At 38.5% G+C, this 17824-nt stretch overlaps 1 protein-coding gene across 1 annotated transcript in view; it reads right to left on the bottom strand.

Annotated features, from left to right (window-relative positions):
* Nucleotides 1–17824, bottom strand: part of SI (sucrase-isomaltase) — a 152256-nt gene that overhangs the window by 14353 nt on the left and 120079 nt on the right. The window contains exons 51-69 of the mRNA XM_084638286.1: nucleotides 17558–17726; nucleotides 15520–15616; nucleotides 15281–15393; nucleotides 15046–15171; nucleotides 13298–13426; nucleotides 13051–13161; nucleotides 12543–12605; nucleotides 10123–10257; nucleotides 8111–8195; nucleotides 7286–7424; nucleotides 6118–6251; nucleotides 4898–4932; nucleotides 4682–4798; nucleotides 4002–4150; nucleotides 3452–3536; nucleotides 3285–3341; nucleotides 2232–2356; nucleotides 1379–1467; nucleotides 454–503 (exon numbers count right to left, since the gene is read on the bottom strand). Of these exons, the coding sequence (XP_084494412.1) occupies nucleotides 454–503; nucleotides 1379–1467; nucleotides 2232–2356; nucleotides 3285–3341; nucleotides 3452–3536; nucleotides 4002–4150; nucleotides 4682–4798; nucleotides 4898–4932; nucleotides 6118–6251; nucleotides 7286–7424; nucleotides 8111–8195; nucleotides 10123–10257; nucleotides 12543–12605; nucleotides 13051–13161; nucleotides 13298–13426; nucleotides 15046–15171; nucleotides 15281–15393; nucleotides 15520–15616; nucleotides 17558–17726 (2008 nt within the window). The remainder of the gene's footprint in view (nucleotides 1–453; nucleotides 504–1378; nucleotides 1468–2231; nucleotides 2357–3284; nucleotides 3342–3451; nucleotides 3537–4001; nucleotides 4151–4681; nucleotides 4799–4897; nucleotides 4933–6117; nucleotides 6252–7285; nucleotides 7425–8110; nucleotides 8196–10122; nucleotides 10258–12542; nucleotides 12606–13050; nucleotides 13162–13297; nucleotides 13427–15045; nucleotides 15172–15280; nucleotides 15394–15519; nucleotides 15617–17557; nucleotides 17727–17824) is intronic.

The raw sequence follows: 17824 nt of genomic DNA, 5'->3' as shown, positions 1-17824 counted from the left end.
ATCAATTGTTCTCCATGTCCACTGAAAGTAGGACAAGAAGTAATGAGCTTAATCTGCAACAAGAGAGAGGTTAGGTAGATATTAGAAAAACAATTCTAATATAAGTACTGGAATAGGCTCCCAAAGGAGCTTGTGGAATCCACATTTGTGGAGGTTTTTAAGAACAGGTTAGACAAACACCTGTCAGGGATGCTTTAGGTATATTTGGTCCTGCCTCATCATGGGAGGCTGGACTGGATGACCTCTCAAAGCCCCTTCCAGCCCTACATTTCTATGATATAATTAACATGCAGGAATGTTGCAATGAATGGTATGGATACAATGGGAAACAGTTGAATGGGGGGAAAAGAGTGATTGTAGATATCATTTTAAATAAAACTATTGAGTCTTGAAAAATTTTCATTGGGAGGTAAAAAAAGAACTTAAAATGACAAAATATATATAAATACATACCTGGTTTGCGGCAAATGTTGCAAAGAAATAATGACCATTTTCATATGTGTCTATAAAAGAAGGAAAAAATTGGTAGAATGTAATCTATTCTACTACCAAAAAAAGATAAAATAACAACATTAATGCAGCTAAACTTTTACAAAACCAATACCTGTCCCTAAGTTTTCTTTCCTGTTTTCAGTTTAAATGGTACAATCGAACAATCACATAACACCTGTCACTGTTCTCCTATTTCTATAAATAACACAGTTAAATTAGTGTACAAATTTGTTCCAAGTTTGAACTATCGTATTTCAGTGGACAGACCTAGAATTCTGCACAAATTTTCAAAATAAACTTGTTTGTAGATTTTTAAATAAGGAAATAATTAGGTCTAACTGCCCTTAGGGATTTTTGGCAATTCATTATTTCAAATTAAATTAAAGGACCTCATGGTAATGTACAAATCTAGGAAATAACTCAAGAGGTGGGTGGATAGCTCCTTGCACTCACCTGCCTTAGGCATCTCTGCAGGGCTGGGTACAAACTAGCCCTAGGTTTATATACCAAATCAAAGCAACATACTCCTGGCCTTGCATCCCCACCCATGAATAGTTGGTACTCGGGGTAATGCAAAGAGTAGAAAGGAAATGTGGCTAGAGCACACTGTTCTCTGACCATTTGGGGCCAGCAAATAGCCTGGAGACTGTTCCAACTGGTGAATGTTAGGAACATCCACAAATCAGCCTCTGGAAGGAGCAGAAAGCCACCTATACTCCCACCTTCAGACACCTCTGAAGAGATGGCCCCTAATATGTCAAACATCTTAGTTTAAAAAATTTTAACTGTTGAAATCAGTTTGGTCCTGATCCTGTTTCACCTGTATGCTGTCACTTGCAGGAGTGGAGCCCATCTTTGATATTATACCAAAAGTGATCACACTTACCAATGCTTACTCCATCATCCCAGTAAAGCTGACCTTGAGCGACCTCGTTATCATCCAAAGCAACAGTAAGTCCCATAAAGTTTTGTCGGCTACAAAATAAAAAGGAAGCCAGAAAACTCATTAATTTTCCTCCTTTCATTGGAGTCACAGCTGTACATATTGTGACAACTGGAAGTTGACTTCTGGATTTCCTGACACACACTTACAAATATATGAACTTGATTCTCAGTATTAATATACTTTTCCATTACATCATCAGACTGAGCAGGGACTGTGTACTTAAAAAGAAATTGCAATATTATTCTTATTTAGGACTAATTCTTGTCAATTCCTGCTCATCTGAGTAATCTTATACACGTGAGTAAAGTCAATGGGCTACTCATGAATATCAGCATTATTCACTCAAGGGATGCGGGATCACGGCCATAATTTCCAAGCTCGGAGTTATGGGGAAAGACAATAAAGAACAAACAAACAAACAAACTGGAAGCTCATGCAGCCTTTGTTCTGTATGCACAACTCCCTGAAACATGGTTGGAAGCAGGGGAGTGCCAAGTGTGTCCTTTAAAAAGAAAAACATAGCATAAAATAAAGAAACACACAAATATGTTTCTCTTACTGTATTATTGCTAATAAGGGTCCTACAAAGGATAAAAATCTCATCCATTTCACTGAGGTCTCAAAAGCTGAGTAAATAAACATCACTCACTTTCCAAGCTACAAATTAACAGATCAGTTCAAATTCCCATGTAGAAAATTGTTAAATATTGGGTAAAATATTAGCTAGCATATTGTTTTTCAAAAATTACTGTAAAATTGTTTTAAAGGAAACACTCCAATTTACTTCATTTACCTTTGATTGGTATTAAGACCAGGTTCTTGCCAGGGGATGATGTAACCACCCCGGACATGAAGATTGATATGCTCAAGAGGTGCTGGCAATGTCTGCAATTGTCCCCTTACTCCAAGATATTTTCCCTGTAAAGGAAGATTTTTTTGAGCAGGAAGGCATACAAATTCTGTTGAATGCTTACAAATGTACAATACATCTTTCCTCTGCCTGGGAAGTCAAGCAGTGATGCACATACACATCATTTTATACAATTAACTCACAGAAACACTAACGGAAATCCGTAAATATGGCCATTTCCAAATCCATCTGTGATGCAATGTTAATAAACTGTGCTGTAGCTTTAAGTAAAGATTTGATTCATGTGTTATATCATAAGGAGCACTGTACTTTGGTTTTTGCTTTCTGTTGGTTTTGTTGTTGTTTTGTTTTAAACTTTTCTGGTGCTTTAACTGCAAACTATCGACACTTCAGAGGTGAGGTTCCTCAGCCACAGGACAAAGAGGAGGTATACCAGGTGCACGAGCTAGCTGTTATCATGCAATGTGCATACATGCACACATATCTCATTGTACCAATGCTAGTTAATTAGGCAAAGCAATGAAGAAACTCAAAATAAAATGATGTGTTATCCAAGGGGAACCAGACAGTCACTCTGAAACACCTTTGCTTTTCTGGCATTTCCATATATTCAGCAGTTCCATTTTAAAATGGTGACAGCAGAACTGTCCAAACAAAATATTATTGAATGAATCAAAGTTTTCTATTAAAAATGGCAACTCTTGCCAAATAATATCTGACCAGTCCTAGCTGGTCACAATTATTTGACCCTTTCCTAAGTTTTGGGTGCTCAATTAGAGTTTAGTGTCTTTTAAAATAACTGGAATATAATATTAGGGCCTGACCACGCAAGCTGCTGAGTGCAGTCTGAGAGGCACTCACGTCAATGGGAATTAAAGGTGTACAGTATCTCTAAGGATGTGCTCAGCACCTTCTAGGATCCAATTCTTTAAAAAGGTCTATTGTACAAAGAACACTATTAATTAAGTTGCTTACCGTGTAATAATCATACCAGCGTGCATTGGGTATATAAGCATTCACTTCTGTAGCTCCCTGAAATGGGAAAGCATACTTATAATAAGAATTAAAACTTAAATCAATGTTTATATAAACTCCCTTTGAAATGTTCATTCCATAAAGAACATAAATGTTGAAATGCTTACTTGATCCAATACAGGGCTAATCAGCAGTGCTGGGCCCCACAAAAACTGTTTGTATATCTCCCACGTTTTTTTGTCATCCACAAACCTAAAAGAATGGAAACATTGTCAATCACGGCTTAATCTTTTCAGTCTTATTTTTTATTCTGGGCACACAGTCAGGTTACTATCGCCAATCAATTCTACTTGCCAGGAGGCCCCCATACAGAAGTGAAACACCATTTTTCTAGGTGGTTAAAGTTACTGATATGCCATTGTAAGAGCATCATTAGCTGGATAAACTCCCTTTTTTCAGCTCATGCCATCTAGATTGCACTTCCCTACAGGAAGGGACAGATTGTCTGCTACTGTATCCCCAATTAGTCAGAGGTGGGGAAGGGCCAGTCAGAACAGAGAAGGACAAAGGGCTATGGAAAGGAATGTACTCATAGTGTCATACAGGTCATAGGGAAAAAACATGCGTGAGGTTTATGACTGGGCAAAGACTCAACTCCTGCTTCATAACGATTCAGTTATTCTGTATCAGCGTTGCTTTCAAACGCTTAATACTTACTCGTGGAGCACAGGACGAGCTACAGTGCTACCAAGAACATGGGCTTCGTGCATTAAAGTGTAGAGATAAGGTAACAGTGTGTATCTTGTATTGAGTATGTCCCTGGAAATATTTTGAAATTTTTCATCAAAGGAAACAGGATCTTGCCTCTAAAAATAAAGATAAAACAGGGTTACTCTTTGTATTGTAAAATCTCTCTTGTACCCATCTTCCTGTCAAAGGGAAATGCATGTGGGCATCCAATAGCAGAATTTGGCTTTATTGACTAAAGTTCAAACAAAAAGTTTTAGACGGAAACCAGCACATTTAGAGAACTCCAATAAACTGAGTAAAGTAAAGCATGCATCTTTGTGGGTCCAAAGCAAATCCAAATAAAGCTGGTTATAGCTGAAGTCTGCTCTGCTGGCTTCCTGGGAAATGAAGTCAGCTCCCTTCCAGACAGCCAAACGGCAGGCATGATACTGTGGTAATGGATACTGAGAGGTAGGTTCTGATCCAAGCCCCAGTGAAGTCAATGGGATTGTTTCCATTGATTTCCATGGATGCTCAATCAGGACCTACTTTAGGGTGAATCATCCTTTCATTATTACAGAGCACTCCCTTGGAAAGGGACTGTAGCTAATGGTATTTGAATTGACTAATCTCAGTGGCATATAATTTACAGAGAACCGTCAACTCACCATAGTTCCTATCACATTATGATTTCTAGAATAGGTGTAAAATGATCCAAGCTGCATCCAGCGGGCACACATTTCATACGTTGTATCATTGAAGAAGCCACAGATATCTGCTCCAATCTAAAAGCATGTAAAAGGTAATTAGAACTTAACACTGTAGATGATTAGAATGGTATTAAATTCCTATTCTAAATGTTTTTAACTAATAGCTTAACTTACATAGGAAATTCCAAAGAGGCCAAACTCCATTATACCTGCCAAAAAATCCAGAAATAAATAAGACAAACTCTTCAGTTGCATCTTTCTCTGTCAGGCCAAATAAGGAGGGATTCTTAGAAGGGGAGGTGGGGCCAGATGGGATTCCCTACAGACAAAGTCTGTCTTAGTCCCACTTCCCCATGATACAAAACTGTAAAATGGCACAATTCCACTTTCTTGCTGTGATATCATCCAAATTTACACAACAACTGAAAGTTGCTTTTCTTGGTAGTTTACATGACAACACAACATAAACCTCAGCCTAAGCCCTCATAGCTTGAATGTTTCTAGGGTTTTCCTTATGGGTCTGATCCCTCTTTGTTTCTACATCCATATACCTGAGAAAGCGCCATAGGTTGGAGCTTACACCCCTACACTGAAGCTAATTAGATACTTGATACAACTTTGCAGTGATTCAGCAAAAATACCATTGCCTCTTATGCATGGTTCAATTACCCGGTGTCTGGATGACTCAATAAAAAGAGTTCTGCATCCCTATTCAAGCTCCAAGGATTTGTCCCTCTCTTACTGAAACTCTCTAATGTCCCAGTACAAAACCACCTCGCAGTTTTCCCATATCTGTTAGCATCTGGAGACTAGCCAGTGTCCCACTGGTTATGTAGTGGTTTTCCAAATGTTGATTTTGTACTATATGCATAGAACCGTGGGCTGTATGTCACAGGAAATGTGATTTCCTGTAGTTCTGTGGTAAGCTCATGCAGTTGATCTTAATTAATCACCTCTCTGAGTGCCCTATGATCTTTTGGTCACGCTAATGTGGAGATTCTTGATATTTCCGCTCCTTACGTTGTACCTTCATTGGTGTGTTTTTAAATACATGTAGCATCAACTGAACAGCCAGTCTTAGCTGTCTTAGTCTATCTGACAAAGAGATGTTTAATTTTGTTTAAAACAATAGCTCAGGTTGGATACAACTTAACATGTTTCAAGGTTGCTCAGATGTTACTTATTCATCAATAAGGAGAGTTGTTCTACACTGGGCAATCCTAAGAAGTTCATTCAGGCTTCAGGGCTACTCCCTATATCGAAAATAGTGATAACATCAGAAATAGCTCGAAAAACAAAATTAACTCTAAGTGCAGCAATTGTGCTTCAGCAGACATTTTTCCTCTGTGATGATTTGAAGCTTGAGGGCCATTAAAATAAGTTACTCCTCATACCAATAATAGATTTTTCAAGTTGGTCCCATCTTGCATAGTTATCTCCAAGCCAGTGACCTGCCCATTGTCCACTAGAGGGATATGTTGATCGGGTGATAACAATTCCACGTTCCCCTGTGGCATTGCGTACAGCACTGATATCAAAAATACAAACATAAGCACATTAGATGCAGCAATCATAGGGAAAAATCCCTTCTGTAAAATACCTAATTAGGAGACATCAAATGGAGAGACCACATTTCTATGGAAAACGTAGTTCTTAGCTTCTGAAGCCTTGATCCTGTAACCATGTATGCACATGTTTAAATTTACTGTCAGTAGTTCTATAGAGTTAAGAAGAATTAGTTACAAAAGTAAAGTTACTTATGTGCATAAATGTTTATGATTTAGGATGAGGACCTAGATCAGAACTACTTGCCAGTGGGGAAAGAGTTGGGGCTGCTGCCTTTGCAGTCAGCATCAGCGTTCTCCAGAACAAACCTGTGAAGTGCTCAGCCCCTCTCAGGATGAAGCACTGGGAGCACAAGGATTCAGATTGTTCTGGGACTGAGAGGGAGAAGGGGCATAATGTCTTGCACACCTACACTCTGGCCCTTAATATTTTTCACACTAGACTAACATTTTATAAATGCTGTATTGTGGTTATATTACATACTACCCAGTGAACTAACAACAGTGCTAATCGCTTGCACTTCTGTAGTATTTTTTATTTGAAGTTCTCAAAGAGCTTTGCAAGTTAAAGTTATACAAACTTCAAAAGTTTCATATTTTGGTATGGATTACCATTCTCTCTTCCAAGCACATAAACAGGAGAGGCAATTTAATTGTTACAGACCTGCTATATCACTGGCGTGCAAAAAGAAACTCAATGGCCATCTTTTACCCTGGTAAATAAAGCTGTATTTGCTGGGACCACATTTCAGATGTCCAAGGTAGCGGTATTAGAAAATGGCAACCAGCTTTTTGGACCTGATCCAAAGCCCATGGAAGTCAACAAACTATTAATGATGGAATTGCAGATCATCAAGGGTGAGGCTCAATTATGCCACTGAAGCTACTTCCACTGATATCAATGGAAATACTCAGGGTTTACACCTCAGTAATTGAGACCACCATCTGGCTGCAAAGACACTAGTTTTTTGAGAATAAAAAAGTGAAAATGACTTACTAGTAGGTAGGTTTTGCCTGTGACCATCCATACAGACTATGTACATCATAGTGCCTGACAGGGGTCCCATCTGGCAGGAACTGTTGACTTTCCATGCACAAGGTCACAAGATTCAGCCCTTTTTCCTTTTCTGCCAAAGCTAACAAGGAGGAGATTAAAAGTCAAACCATTAAACATAGTGCCAACAAGAAACCAGGTAAGTCACTCACTCTTTAAACCTCCATTTTTCCTTTACTACTGCCCTCTTTCAACTACCTGTGTCCTGATATATTTTGGCAAGAACATTTAGGGCCATGTCTTCCCAGCAATTTTGCAACAGTAGTTCCTCAAGTAGAATGATGGCAGGATGGATCCCTTGATGGTGTCACTCCAATTTTTTGAGAATTTGTCTCCAAATACTATCTACGTCCAGCACTCTTGTGTACTAATTCACTGCCACAATGTTATTACAAACTGGATATGAGCGTGTACCAACTTCCATTGTCCGCACTACAAAAGTACCATTTTAGTATGTGGAATCAGGACCTTAGTTTGCATGTTCTCCTTAGATTTTTAACTACAGCCCCAAAGTATATCATAGGAAGTAATCTTAAATAAAATATTATTATTGATGCTTACAATCCTGGATTTTAATATGAAAAAATAAATTAATGCTGAATATTTTATGCACGGTTGGACCAAATAAACTCTCTTCTTTTGGCCCACAGAGAATCATTAATAATAAAGGATCCAGTTTACAAATCTTTTCTGCTGGGTGACACAGGGTATGATTTAATAACAATGTATGTGGTAATAAGAGTGCAAACTACAGACAAGATTCCTTACCTGGCATATAAGGGGGGTGGTTTAGAAGTGGTTCTCTGCAGCCATTAACTGCTCCATTAATAAAGCTTGCTGGTTCATTCATGTCCTAATATATATATATATATATATTTAAGAAAAGAACACAAATATTCAGTAACTTTGTCCTGAACCAATGTCAACTCAGATATTCAATGAACTAAAGTTTCCTAAATCTGCCCGTTTGAATTCTAAGGGAAAAATATGCCTACTTACAAACAAGGAAGCAAATATACACACAAACTGAATACAAATGGAAAATTCATCAGAACCCTTCTGCTGACAAATGCTGTGCTGTTACGAATGTTATTTCTTTTCCCCACTAGCTGTTGGCCTCCCCGAGCTCTGACTGAATTAATTAGGGTGCTTCCCCAAACTTGCATTTTATTTCCATACACTAAAGGTCCCTACTTCTCAGGCTCCTGGCTGAGAAGCTATGGACGTGGCTGTATAACTCCCTGTGGAGTACATCTGTGACATTTCTGAATCAGCATGGGGAAGAGAGAAGCTCACTACACAGGACAGAGGGGTGCACTCTTTAAGCCTAGAAGCTGCACGTGTTCCATGTTTCTCACACAGCTCCAATTCGGTTATCCATATGCATGCTGAGTAGCGCCATATGCCCATTGAAATGTCCCCACAGATCACTGCAATCTGAACTCTGTCCTTGTATTCACCCGTCAAGCATTTTACTATTCAACAGGCTCCACTTTGCATATTTTACTCGATCTATCCAAAATGCTCCCCCGTCATTCGTTTTATACGCGCTAACACACAGACATTTGTGCTGGATTCAGAAACACAGAATAGACCAGCAATAGATTTTTTCACCGCTTGTCAAAGTACAGTATAATGATATTGATGGTGTTTATCCTAATTGCCATATCATTATTGTACTGCATTAATAAGCTCAGAAATCTCTGTGTTGACATATTTCTTTAGGAGATGGCTACAGAGTAACATTTTCTATAAATGAAAGCCAGACATATTGTAATCTCTTGAAGTTGTGATTTTCAAAGGAGTCTAGGGAATTTAGACATATCTTCCAATAAAACTAGTGTGTGTCATAATCCCCTAGACAGCTTTGAAACTCAACCCCAAAATTTTATATATCAGCCATTTACATAAAACAAACTGCAGGAACACAGATTTTTCTTAACAGCAGGTTTTCCCTCATGGTAATAATACATTAACCCAGCTATTTGACATTGGGTGGCTACAATTATTGAGAAAGCAAGATGATCTTTTGCAGTGATTTTGGGAGGAGTTGTTAAGAGAACATTATTTGTCAAAACAATGCTGACTGATACGGCCCGTTTAGTATATGTGGATACACATTGTACACTCATCACATCTAAAGATATTACGTGAATTGTTTAGGTGGTCTACATTATTGCATTTTGGGCAATTTCATAACCTGAAATTTAACTTTTCCACAGGGACGGATGTGCACTGATAGTGATGGGAGGAAGCTTACACAGTGCCCAACGAAACAATAACTCGATGAAGTCAATTTGTTTTAACCCCAACTGTTTTGAGCACTAAATTGACTCACAAAGATTACACAACTGGGAAATATCCTTGCAGGAGCAGGTGTTAGATTACTTTGCTAGAACTAGTGCTCTGATTTACCTTCTTGCTAACTTGCATTTCATCCACAGTTGTTTATACTGGCTCACCACAAAGTCAGACCCGATCCTATAACTCCCAAAGAAAGCATTATGAAATGTGGCCATCAGGTACAGATCCCCCAAAACAAACAGCATTAAACTAATACGTAGTGTTTGAACTTATTGGTGAGGCTAACACTCAGGTTTCTTCATTGTGGGCTGGATGAAGGAGCAGTCAACATGGTATTAAAGATAATGAACTACTTAATGGCATAAAAGTTACTGAAGCCTTCTTAGAATAGTAAGAATTGTGTGAAACCAGTAACAAATCTCCTACATGGGGTATTACTAAACAAAGAACCAAAACAAGACAAGGCATGCACTTACAGTCCACAGGCCATCAAATTTTACACTCTTCTCTGGATTAGCTGGATTAGTGTGGAATTCTACTATTTCTTTTTGCCACCACTGTGCTGTAGAATTGCGGAAGAAATCTGGGAAAGCTGCATAAGCTCTGTACAGCTAAAATAGTAACATACAATATATGAAAAGAGACACAGGTGCTGGATAGCAATATATTCAACTGATTTAACAACCTAATCAAATGAAACCACTGACTAAGATTGCAGTTAAACTACAGACATCTATTGTTAATATGCGCCTACAGTGGTATGAAACTCAATCCTAAAGCTCGTATTCTTTGTTAACTGTTCAAGTTAACATGTCTCAGACTAAAGTAAATAGTCTCAGGTAAATAGAGTATCAGACTAAATGCATAATCCAAATAAAAAAGAGAGAGGAAGAGCACCAAAAGAATGCCACAATGGCTAAACAGCAGAGACAGGGAGGCCATTAGAGTAAAAAAGGCATCCTTTAACATTTGAAAGTCAAATTCAAGAGAGGAAAATAGAAAGGAGAACAAACTCTGGCAAGTTTATTGTGAGAGTATCATAAGGCAAGCCAAGAAAGAATTTGAGAAGCAACTTCTTCAAGATGTAAAAACTAACAGTAAGATTTTTTGTAAGTACATCAGAAGCAGGAAGCCTGCCATTCAGGCAGTGGGGCCATTAGATGACAAAGACGTTAAGGGATCACTCAAGGAAGATCAGGCCATTGCAGAGAAACTAAATGAACTATTTGCATCAGTTTTCACTGCAGAGGAGGTCGGGGAGATACTCAAAATAAAGCTATTCTTTTGGGGCAACAAATCTGGATAAAGATAATTTTGGGGGGAAGAGTCTTTTGTAAAAGTAAGCCATGCCTCACCGTTCCATTAGAATTCTTAAAGGGGCTCAACAAACATGTGGATAACGGTGATCAAGTCGATATAGTGTACTTGGAATTTCAAAAAGCCTTTGACGAGGTCCCTCACCAAAGGCTTTTAAGCAAACTAAATAGTCATGGGATAAGAGAGAAGGTCGTCTCATGGACCAATAACTGTGAAATGGCAAAGTTTTCAGACAATATAGAATTATTCAAGATAGCTAAGTCCAAAGGAGCCTGGGGAGTTAAAAAAGGATCTCACAAAATTGGGTGACTAGACAACAAAATGGCAGATGAAACCCAACTTTGGAAAGTAACGCACACTGGAAAAAATAATCCCAACTATACATATACAATGCCACTAAATAAATCTATGGTACACTGATACCTTGAATACTGTGTCCAATTCTGGTCGCCTCATCAGGGAAAATAAAAAGATATAGTGGAACTGGAAAAGGTTCAGAGAAGGGCAACAAAGATGACCAAGGGTATGGAATGGCTTCCATACAAGGAGAGAGAGAAAAAAAGACTGTGATTATTCAGCTTAAAAGAGACAAGACAAAGGGAGATATGATAGAGGTCTACACAGTCATAAATAGTGTAGAAAAAGTGAAGTGTTATTTACACTTTCGCACAATGCAAACACCAAGGGTCACCAAAGGAAATTAACAGAAATTAACAATCCTTGAGGGGGCCATTTAGGGATCTGGGGCAAAAAACTGGGGATTGGTCCTGCTTTGAGCAGGGAGTTGGACTAGATGATTTCCTAAGGTCCCTTCCAACCCTGATATTCTATGATTCTATGAATCTGGAAATTACATCTCCTAGCTCTAGTGCAGACATATCCTAAGCCATTGATTTCAATGGAGCCAGGATTTTACCCTATGTTTCCATAGGATTCTATCCAGCACCAGTACAGTTAGGGGGAACCAAAATCTAAATGAATGGAGGGTGAGAAACACTAGGGATTACATCATATGAATGGCCGGGGCATTTCATAGCCAACACTGTATGTGATTAGTAATAGTCCTCATTAACAATCCGATGGCTGTTCAACGCTCCCAATATTGTAAGATTTCACAATCCAACTCTTTTTTTATTATACAAAGTGTAGGTGTAGGATGACTAGTATATAAAGTACATTTAATAACAACTATTATTTATTATTTACAGTTTGTTTTACAGCCTTACAGACCAACTGGGAACATGGTCTCATCAGTACTATACAGAGTGCTGGACAGCCCCTGCCCTGAAGATCTTACAGTTTAAGTCCATAAGAAAAGGGTGGAAGGAATATAACACACAAGCAGAGGGACTTTTTGAAATGTCATTTTAGTTCCATGGTTTTTTCCCCTATTAAAAGAAAATCTGTGGTGTGGGGGTGGTGTCAAGGAGTGATTAGCGAACTGGAAAACCAGAGAAAGGGAGATCATTCACAGAAAGGAAGGAAGGAAGGAAGGAAGGAAAGTAGAGCAGGTTGAGGTGGAGAGACTGTGAGAGAGGGGGCTGAAGGGAACACTGGTAGAAGTGTTAAGCGTACATACCTGGATCTGTGTTTCTAAATCTGCAGAATCATTAACTACTATATTAGGATATTCTGGCCAAACCTAAAGAGAAAGGAGGGAAGAAAAGAAATTAAGCTACACTGAATTGATATTTATGTAGTTTCTGAGACATACTACAGCTTTTAAAATGTACTCTTTGCAGGTCAGAGTGCACACACAACTGCAAAGAAAATATTACATGTTTTGCAGTGTACGTACATTTAGCACTGTACAAAATAAATTCCTTCTATGAACATGCACACCCCTCCCCTAAGAAAAAAAGGGATACAGCTGAATAACATTATTATAGTGATAGCACTACAGGCTAAATTATCTCACTATTACCTCTCCCAGAGGTAGCACAGATACACTTAACAAGAGGGGTGGCAGGCAAAGCTCGAGGACTCCACATAAAATAGTCCTCAATTTAAAAAAAAAAATGCAATTTACTCAGAACAGTCATTTTGAAATCCACTCCTCATTTTTAAACTAGTTCTCACAACAGTACCTTTGCCCAGACAATCTCAGTGCTGTTAGGCCATTTGATGAAGACATCATCCTGCACACCTCTTGTGAATGCTAGATAATCATTTGTTTCATTGCCTGATATGGGTAGGTCCTAAAATACAGAGTGAATCCAGTTTTACAGTTATTTTAAGGAACAAATATGTACATTATTTAATTCATTAAGTGAATTATGGTATTTCACTATCTATAAGTATACTAAGTAAAGAAAAAAGTACCAAACTACTGACCAGAATAATGATGAATCTCATTCCTTCAGCTTTTATTCGATTAATCAGAGCAGGAAGTCCTGCAAAGTTTGGGCTGAGAGTAAAGTCTAACTTCCGGTTCATGTAATCAATGTCTGTATATTGTACATCCTGCAATAAGTGAAAACAAGACACAGAAAAGGTTAGAAATTATTTTAGACGTCAAAGGCGTAATGAACTTTAGAAAGATTGGATTAACTTCAGAATGTTCAAATGGTAACATCTGGGGTTCTTATTTTTTTCTGAATTAGTTTGCCTAACTAATATTTAAAACACAACAATCAAAGTAAAAGAAGTGTTGCCTTGAACAAAGGTAAAATGGCAAAATGCTGTATTTTAAAGCAAAGATATTGGGCTAGATTCATCGGTATGTTCTGCATATTCACCCATATTATAAATGTTGTGGATTTGCATCAGGAAGATGTTGGCTCAAAATATTTATATAGAGGCACAATTTAAGATTTGAAGGAAGCACCGTTTTCCATGTACATGTTTTTACAATGGTATAAATTGGGGCTTTCTCTCATGCAGGGAGAATGCCATGAAAACAAAATGGTATGGTGCAACAGTAGTGCCAGAATTGTCATTTTAGACACGGTGGAAAAATTTTATGGTCCTTTAACTTAAGCAGTAGTTTGTGCTGTTAGCTCCTGATGTCAAGAATTCAATCCTGTAAATAAACTGACTGGGGTTATTGTTACGAGTGGGGGCTATGCATAAACGGAGATGAACTGCTGTAGCCCTCTGACATTTGGGATAAACTTCCCTGCCCAGAAGAAGTGTATAACCCATGCTAACATCAGTAGCTATTTATCTGACTCTAGGCCTTGTCTTCTCTTGGACAATATGATGTGTTCTTAACTCAGATTATTTAATTCAAGTTAACTAATACTAGATAAACTCATAGTGAAGACCATAACAAGACCCACCACCAGATTTCTACCCCAGCTACAGGAAGCTCTGCAGTTTGTAGTTTCCACACATTAGGTGGAAGTAAACCACTGGCCACCAACAGAGTGTAAATTGAGTTAAGAACACACAATGGCTTTTTTAAAAAAAGATGCATCCCCTAGTGACCACATATAGAGGTTTATGAGTTTGCTACTTTCTCTAAGATAATGTGCTTGGTCCTTTAATTCAAAAAGTAGAGGCTCATGCTTTTAGATCCAGAGATGTGGGTTCCATCCTTACAGACTACTTGAAAAGGGGTATCATTACAAATGGGGGCCCATAATGGGATATGACCTACTGTGGACTGCTCTTACACGAAACCTTAACAGTGATCTCAGCAATGTTAAGGAAGAATAATTTTCCAAATGAATGTATTCTGACAGCCAGATGCACGGATACAGGGAATATGAGGCTACTATTAAGGTTCTGCATGAGGGCACAATATGGATAAAGTTAGAGAATGTGTTGCTCTTCAGAATCTGTAGGAGATGGAAGCAAACGCCTTATGGTATGTTGGACAACCTTATCAACACTGTTGGAGGTGATGGGAAAGTGACAAGGAATGATACAGACTTTCCCCATAATGTCTGACTTTCATTCTTTCCAGGCTGAACAGCAAGAGTTGGTCCTGATAGGATTAAATTTAGTTTTTGTTTGGGCTAATGATAATGATATCTGTGAACAGGGCATAATGATTTCTCATTTCTTTTTCCCAAGAGAACAAACCTGTGATTAGAGAATTCAAATAACATCACTAATTATAACTGTAATCAACATACATAAGGTATCCGGGCTGCCTTCATTGCCTCGTACAGGTCAGAGACTTCTGTGTCGTTTTTGTATCCATAACGGCACAGCTGGAATCCCAAAGCCCAGTACGGTGGCATGACCGGTCGTCCAATCAGCTAACAACAGTAAAATAGGGGGGGGAGAAAACATTATTTAATCATGGTGATATGGAAAACAGGACAAAAATACAATTTATTGTATAACTTTTAACATAATCAATCCTACTGCAGTGTATTCCTGAACAACAAGCTCTGGCGTTGGGCCCAACACCATGTAAAAGTCCAGAATTCCTCCAATAGTGCGATATGTCAGAGCAGGAGTTGGCTGGAATGTGACATCTGAAAACCCAGAAAGTGAAAGCAGAAAGTGAATGTTTAGATAATCCACTCTTAAGGAAAAGGACATAATGTATGAAAACACTTCAGGAATAAAAAAAATTGTGTGATTTTTTTTTTTTTTTTTACCCATTGCATTGCTGTTAAGCAAGAGGACTCCATGAGCATTTCCATCATTTTCCAGGCCCATGTAAAAGGGATGTAAACCATAGGAATTCAATTTGTACTGCAAAAACAAGAAAAAGAAGTTATGGTTTCACTTTGGAGGTGAACATATTTGTGAACATTCTACTGGCAAGTAAACGGTCTAATATTCCTAAATGACTACTGATAAATCCACTCTCATAAAATACCTTTCCCACATTTTAAATTTTTAAGAACTTTTCTTGTACTGTATGGATACATTCAAATGGCCTTTTGACATTTCTGTTTTATACAAAAAGTTCTAAAGGTGTAATTGTAAAGGTCAGGAGAGTACAGCTATGTAGGTAGAAGACAGCAAGATATATCATCATTAGACTGATGAAGAAGCATATAAAGGAGAGAAACATGTAACAGTCTATAACATGACCCACACATGTATTTTCCTATCACACATTTTTAACAATGACAGCTCAGCAGTTTACAACTAGAAAACCAATGAAGTGGAAAGAGAGTGGCCCATGGAATAACTTCAAAAGTTATTTCTCCTCCCTTGGTATCCTGCTGTTAATTGATTGATCTTGTTAGACTGACCTAACACTTGGTAAAGCAACCCACATCCTTTCATGTATTTATACCTGCTCCTATATCTTTTACTTCATACATCTGATGAAGTGGGTTCTAGCCCATGAAAGCTTATGCCCAAATAAATTTGTTAGTCTCTAAAGTCAGGCTGAGTTAGTGATCAGTCTTAGTCATTTTACATATGTGTATAGAAATTACTATTTACATCTGAGGCCCCAGACAGACCCACTTCTCTTTCTGTTTGCAGGTAGAAGCCCTACCCGGGCACACTTCTACATCTTCTCAGAGAGTGGGGCCACCTTGGGCAGCAGCCCCAGACTATGAACTTGGAAGAGTGGACATTTTTGTACCCCCTTAACCCAGAAAAGATCACCCAGGATTATGTCCAAGTCCTCCAGCATTTAGTCACATTTATAGGAGCAGCCTTAAAGTGATATGAGGCTGGCTCCATCTGAGCTAATGCCTGCTCTGCTCACAGGGAGATCTGACAATTGCCTTCTCCTTGCTCCCTGCTTCTTGCTGCTGACATCTTGGTGCCTCAGGGTGGCCCACGTAGTGCGGGGCTGTTGGGATTGCAGGACCTGGTACTAACCCATCTCACTCTTGGAGGTGGAACCATTGTGCTTATGTTCCTTGCCATTTCTGCCCCAATCTCACTTGCTTTCACAATTGCTGGGCACCCTCCTGCAATTCCCATTAAAGCCAATGAGAGCTCCGAGCATCCAGCATCGCAGGAAACCTGGCCAAAATCTATATTTTAACTAGGCGTGTGAGAGTGATTGTCTATGGGTTGCTCTCCCTCTCCTTGTCCTCTCTACACAAGCCAAATTTCCAAAGGGGATAAAACGGCTGCCAAGACATGTCTATATGAACTATTAAAACCACAATATTTCAGGCTAGAAGTGTATTTCACAAAGTGGCCTTCAACAAAATAATCAAACCTTGACAAGTTAATAAAAGTTAAATTTCCAGAACTTGGGAAGGATGAGAGAAAATTGGCAAAAAGTACTGCCAAAAATAGTTCTCCAATTCTGCTCAGCTCTTATAGAAACCAACATACACCTCAGAAACAGAGGAGTTGACATGACATAGATAAGATCAGTGGCCCATATAGCCTGCTATCCCATCTCCAGATGTGGTAAATATTACATGCTTCAGAGAAAAGTGCAATTAATCCAAAATGGAATAACCTGTTTTAAAAGAAGTTTTTTTCCAAACCCCAAGTTCCTGATAGGAACTTAACTGTTACTAAACTGAGTTTTGGTTTGTTGTAATGATAATGATATCTGTGAACAGGGCATATCATACACCAATATTACTGCCTGCATTATTTTAAAACAAAATATACTACAGTCACCCTGGAAAAAACTCAAAGTCATGTGTACCAAGAACATCATTGCTGCTTAGGAAAGAATCTAATTCAAACTTCATCTCTACTTACACCAGGGGGCTGGTCCTTCGTAAACATTCCCCAGGTGTTCCAGTTCATATCACGCCGAAACGTAGCGTGTTCAGTTTCACCAAATCCATAGACATATTCTGATGGAAGACGGGTAGAAATCTGAATGAACATGTCGCTAAAGGTGAAGCCAGGTACTTGAGAATCCCAACTGAAAGAGAAGAATTACCCAACTTTCATCAGTAAAGAGCTGGAAAGATACACAAATAACAGTGGCTGAGAATTTTGAAAGTTACAGAGAATATTTGG

The sequence above is a fragment of the Lepidochelys olivacea genome (genome assembly GCF_965140295.1).
Source record: "Lepidochelys olivacea isolate rLepOli2 genome assembly, chromosome: 9".
NCBI classification, from domain to species: Eukaryota; Metazoa; Chordata; order Testudines; family Cheloniidae; genus Lepidochelys; species Lepidochelys olivacea.
The sequence above is the reverse complement of the archived record's forward strand: the minus strand, read 5'-3'. Positions and strand labels throughout refer to the sequence as shown.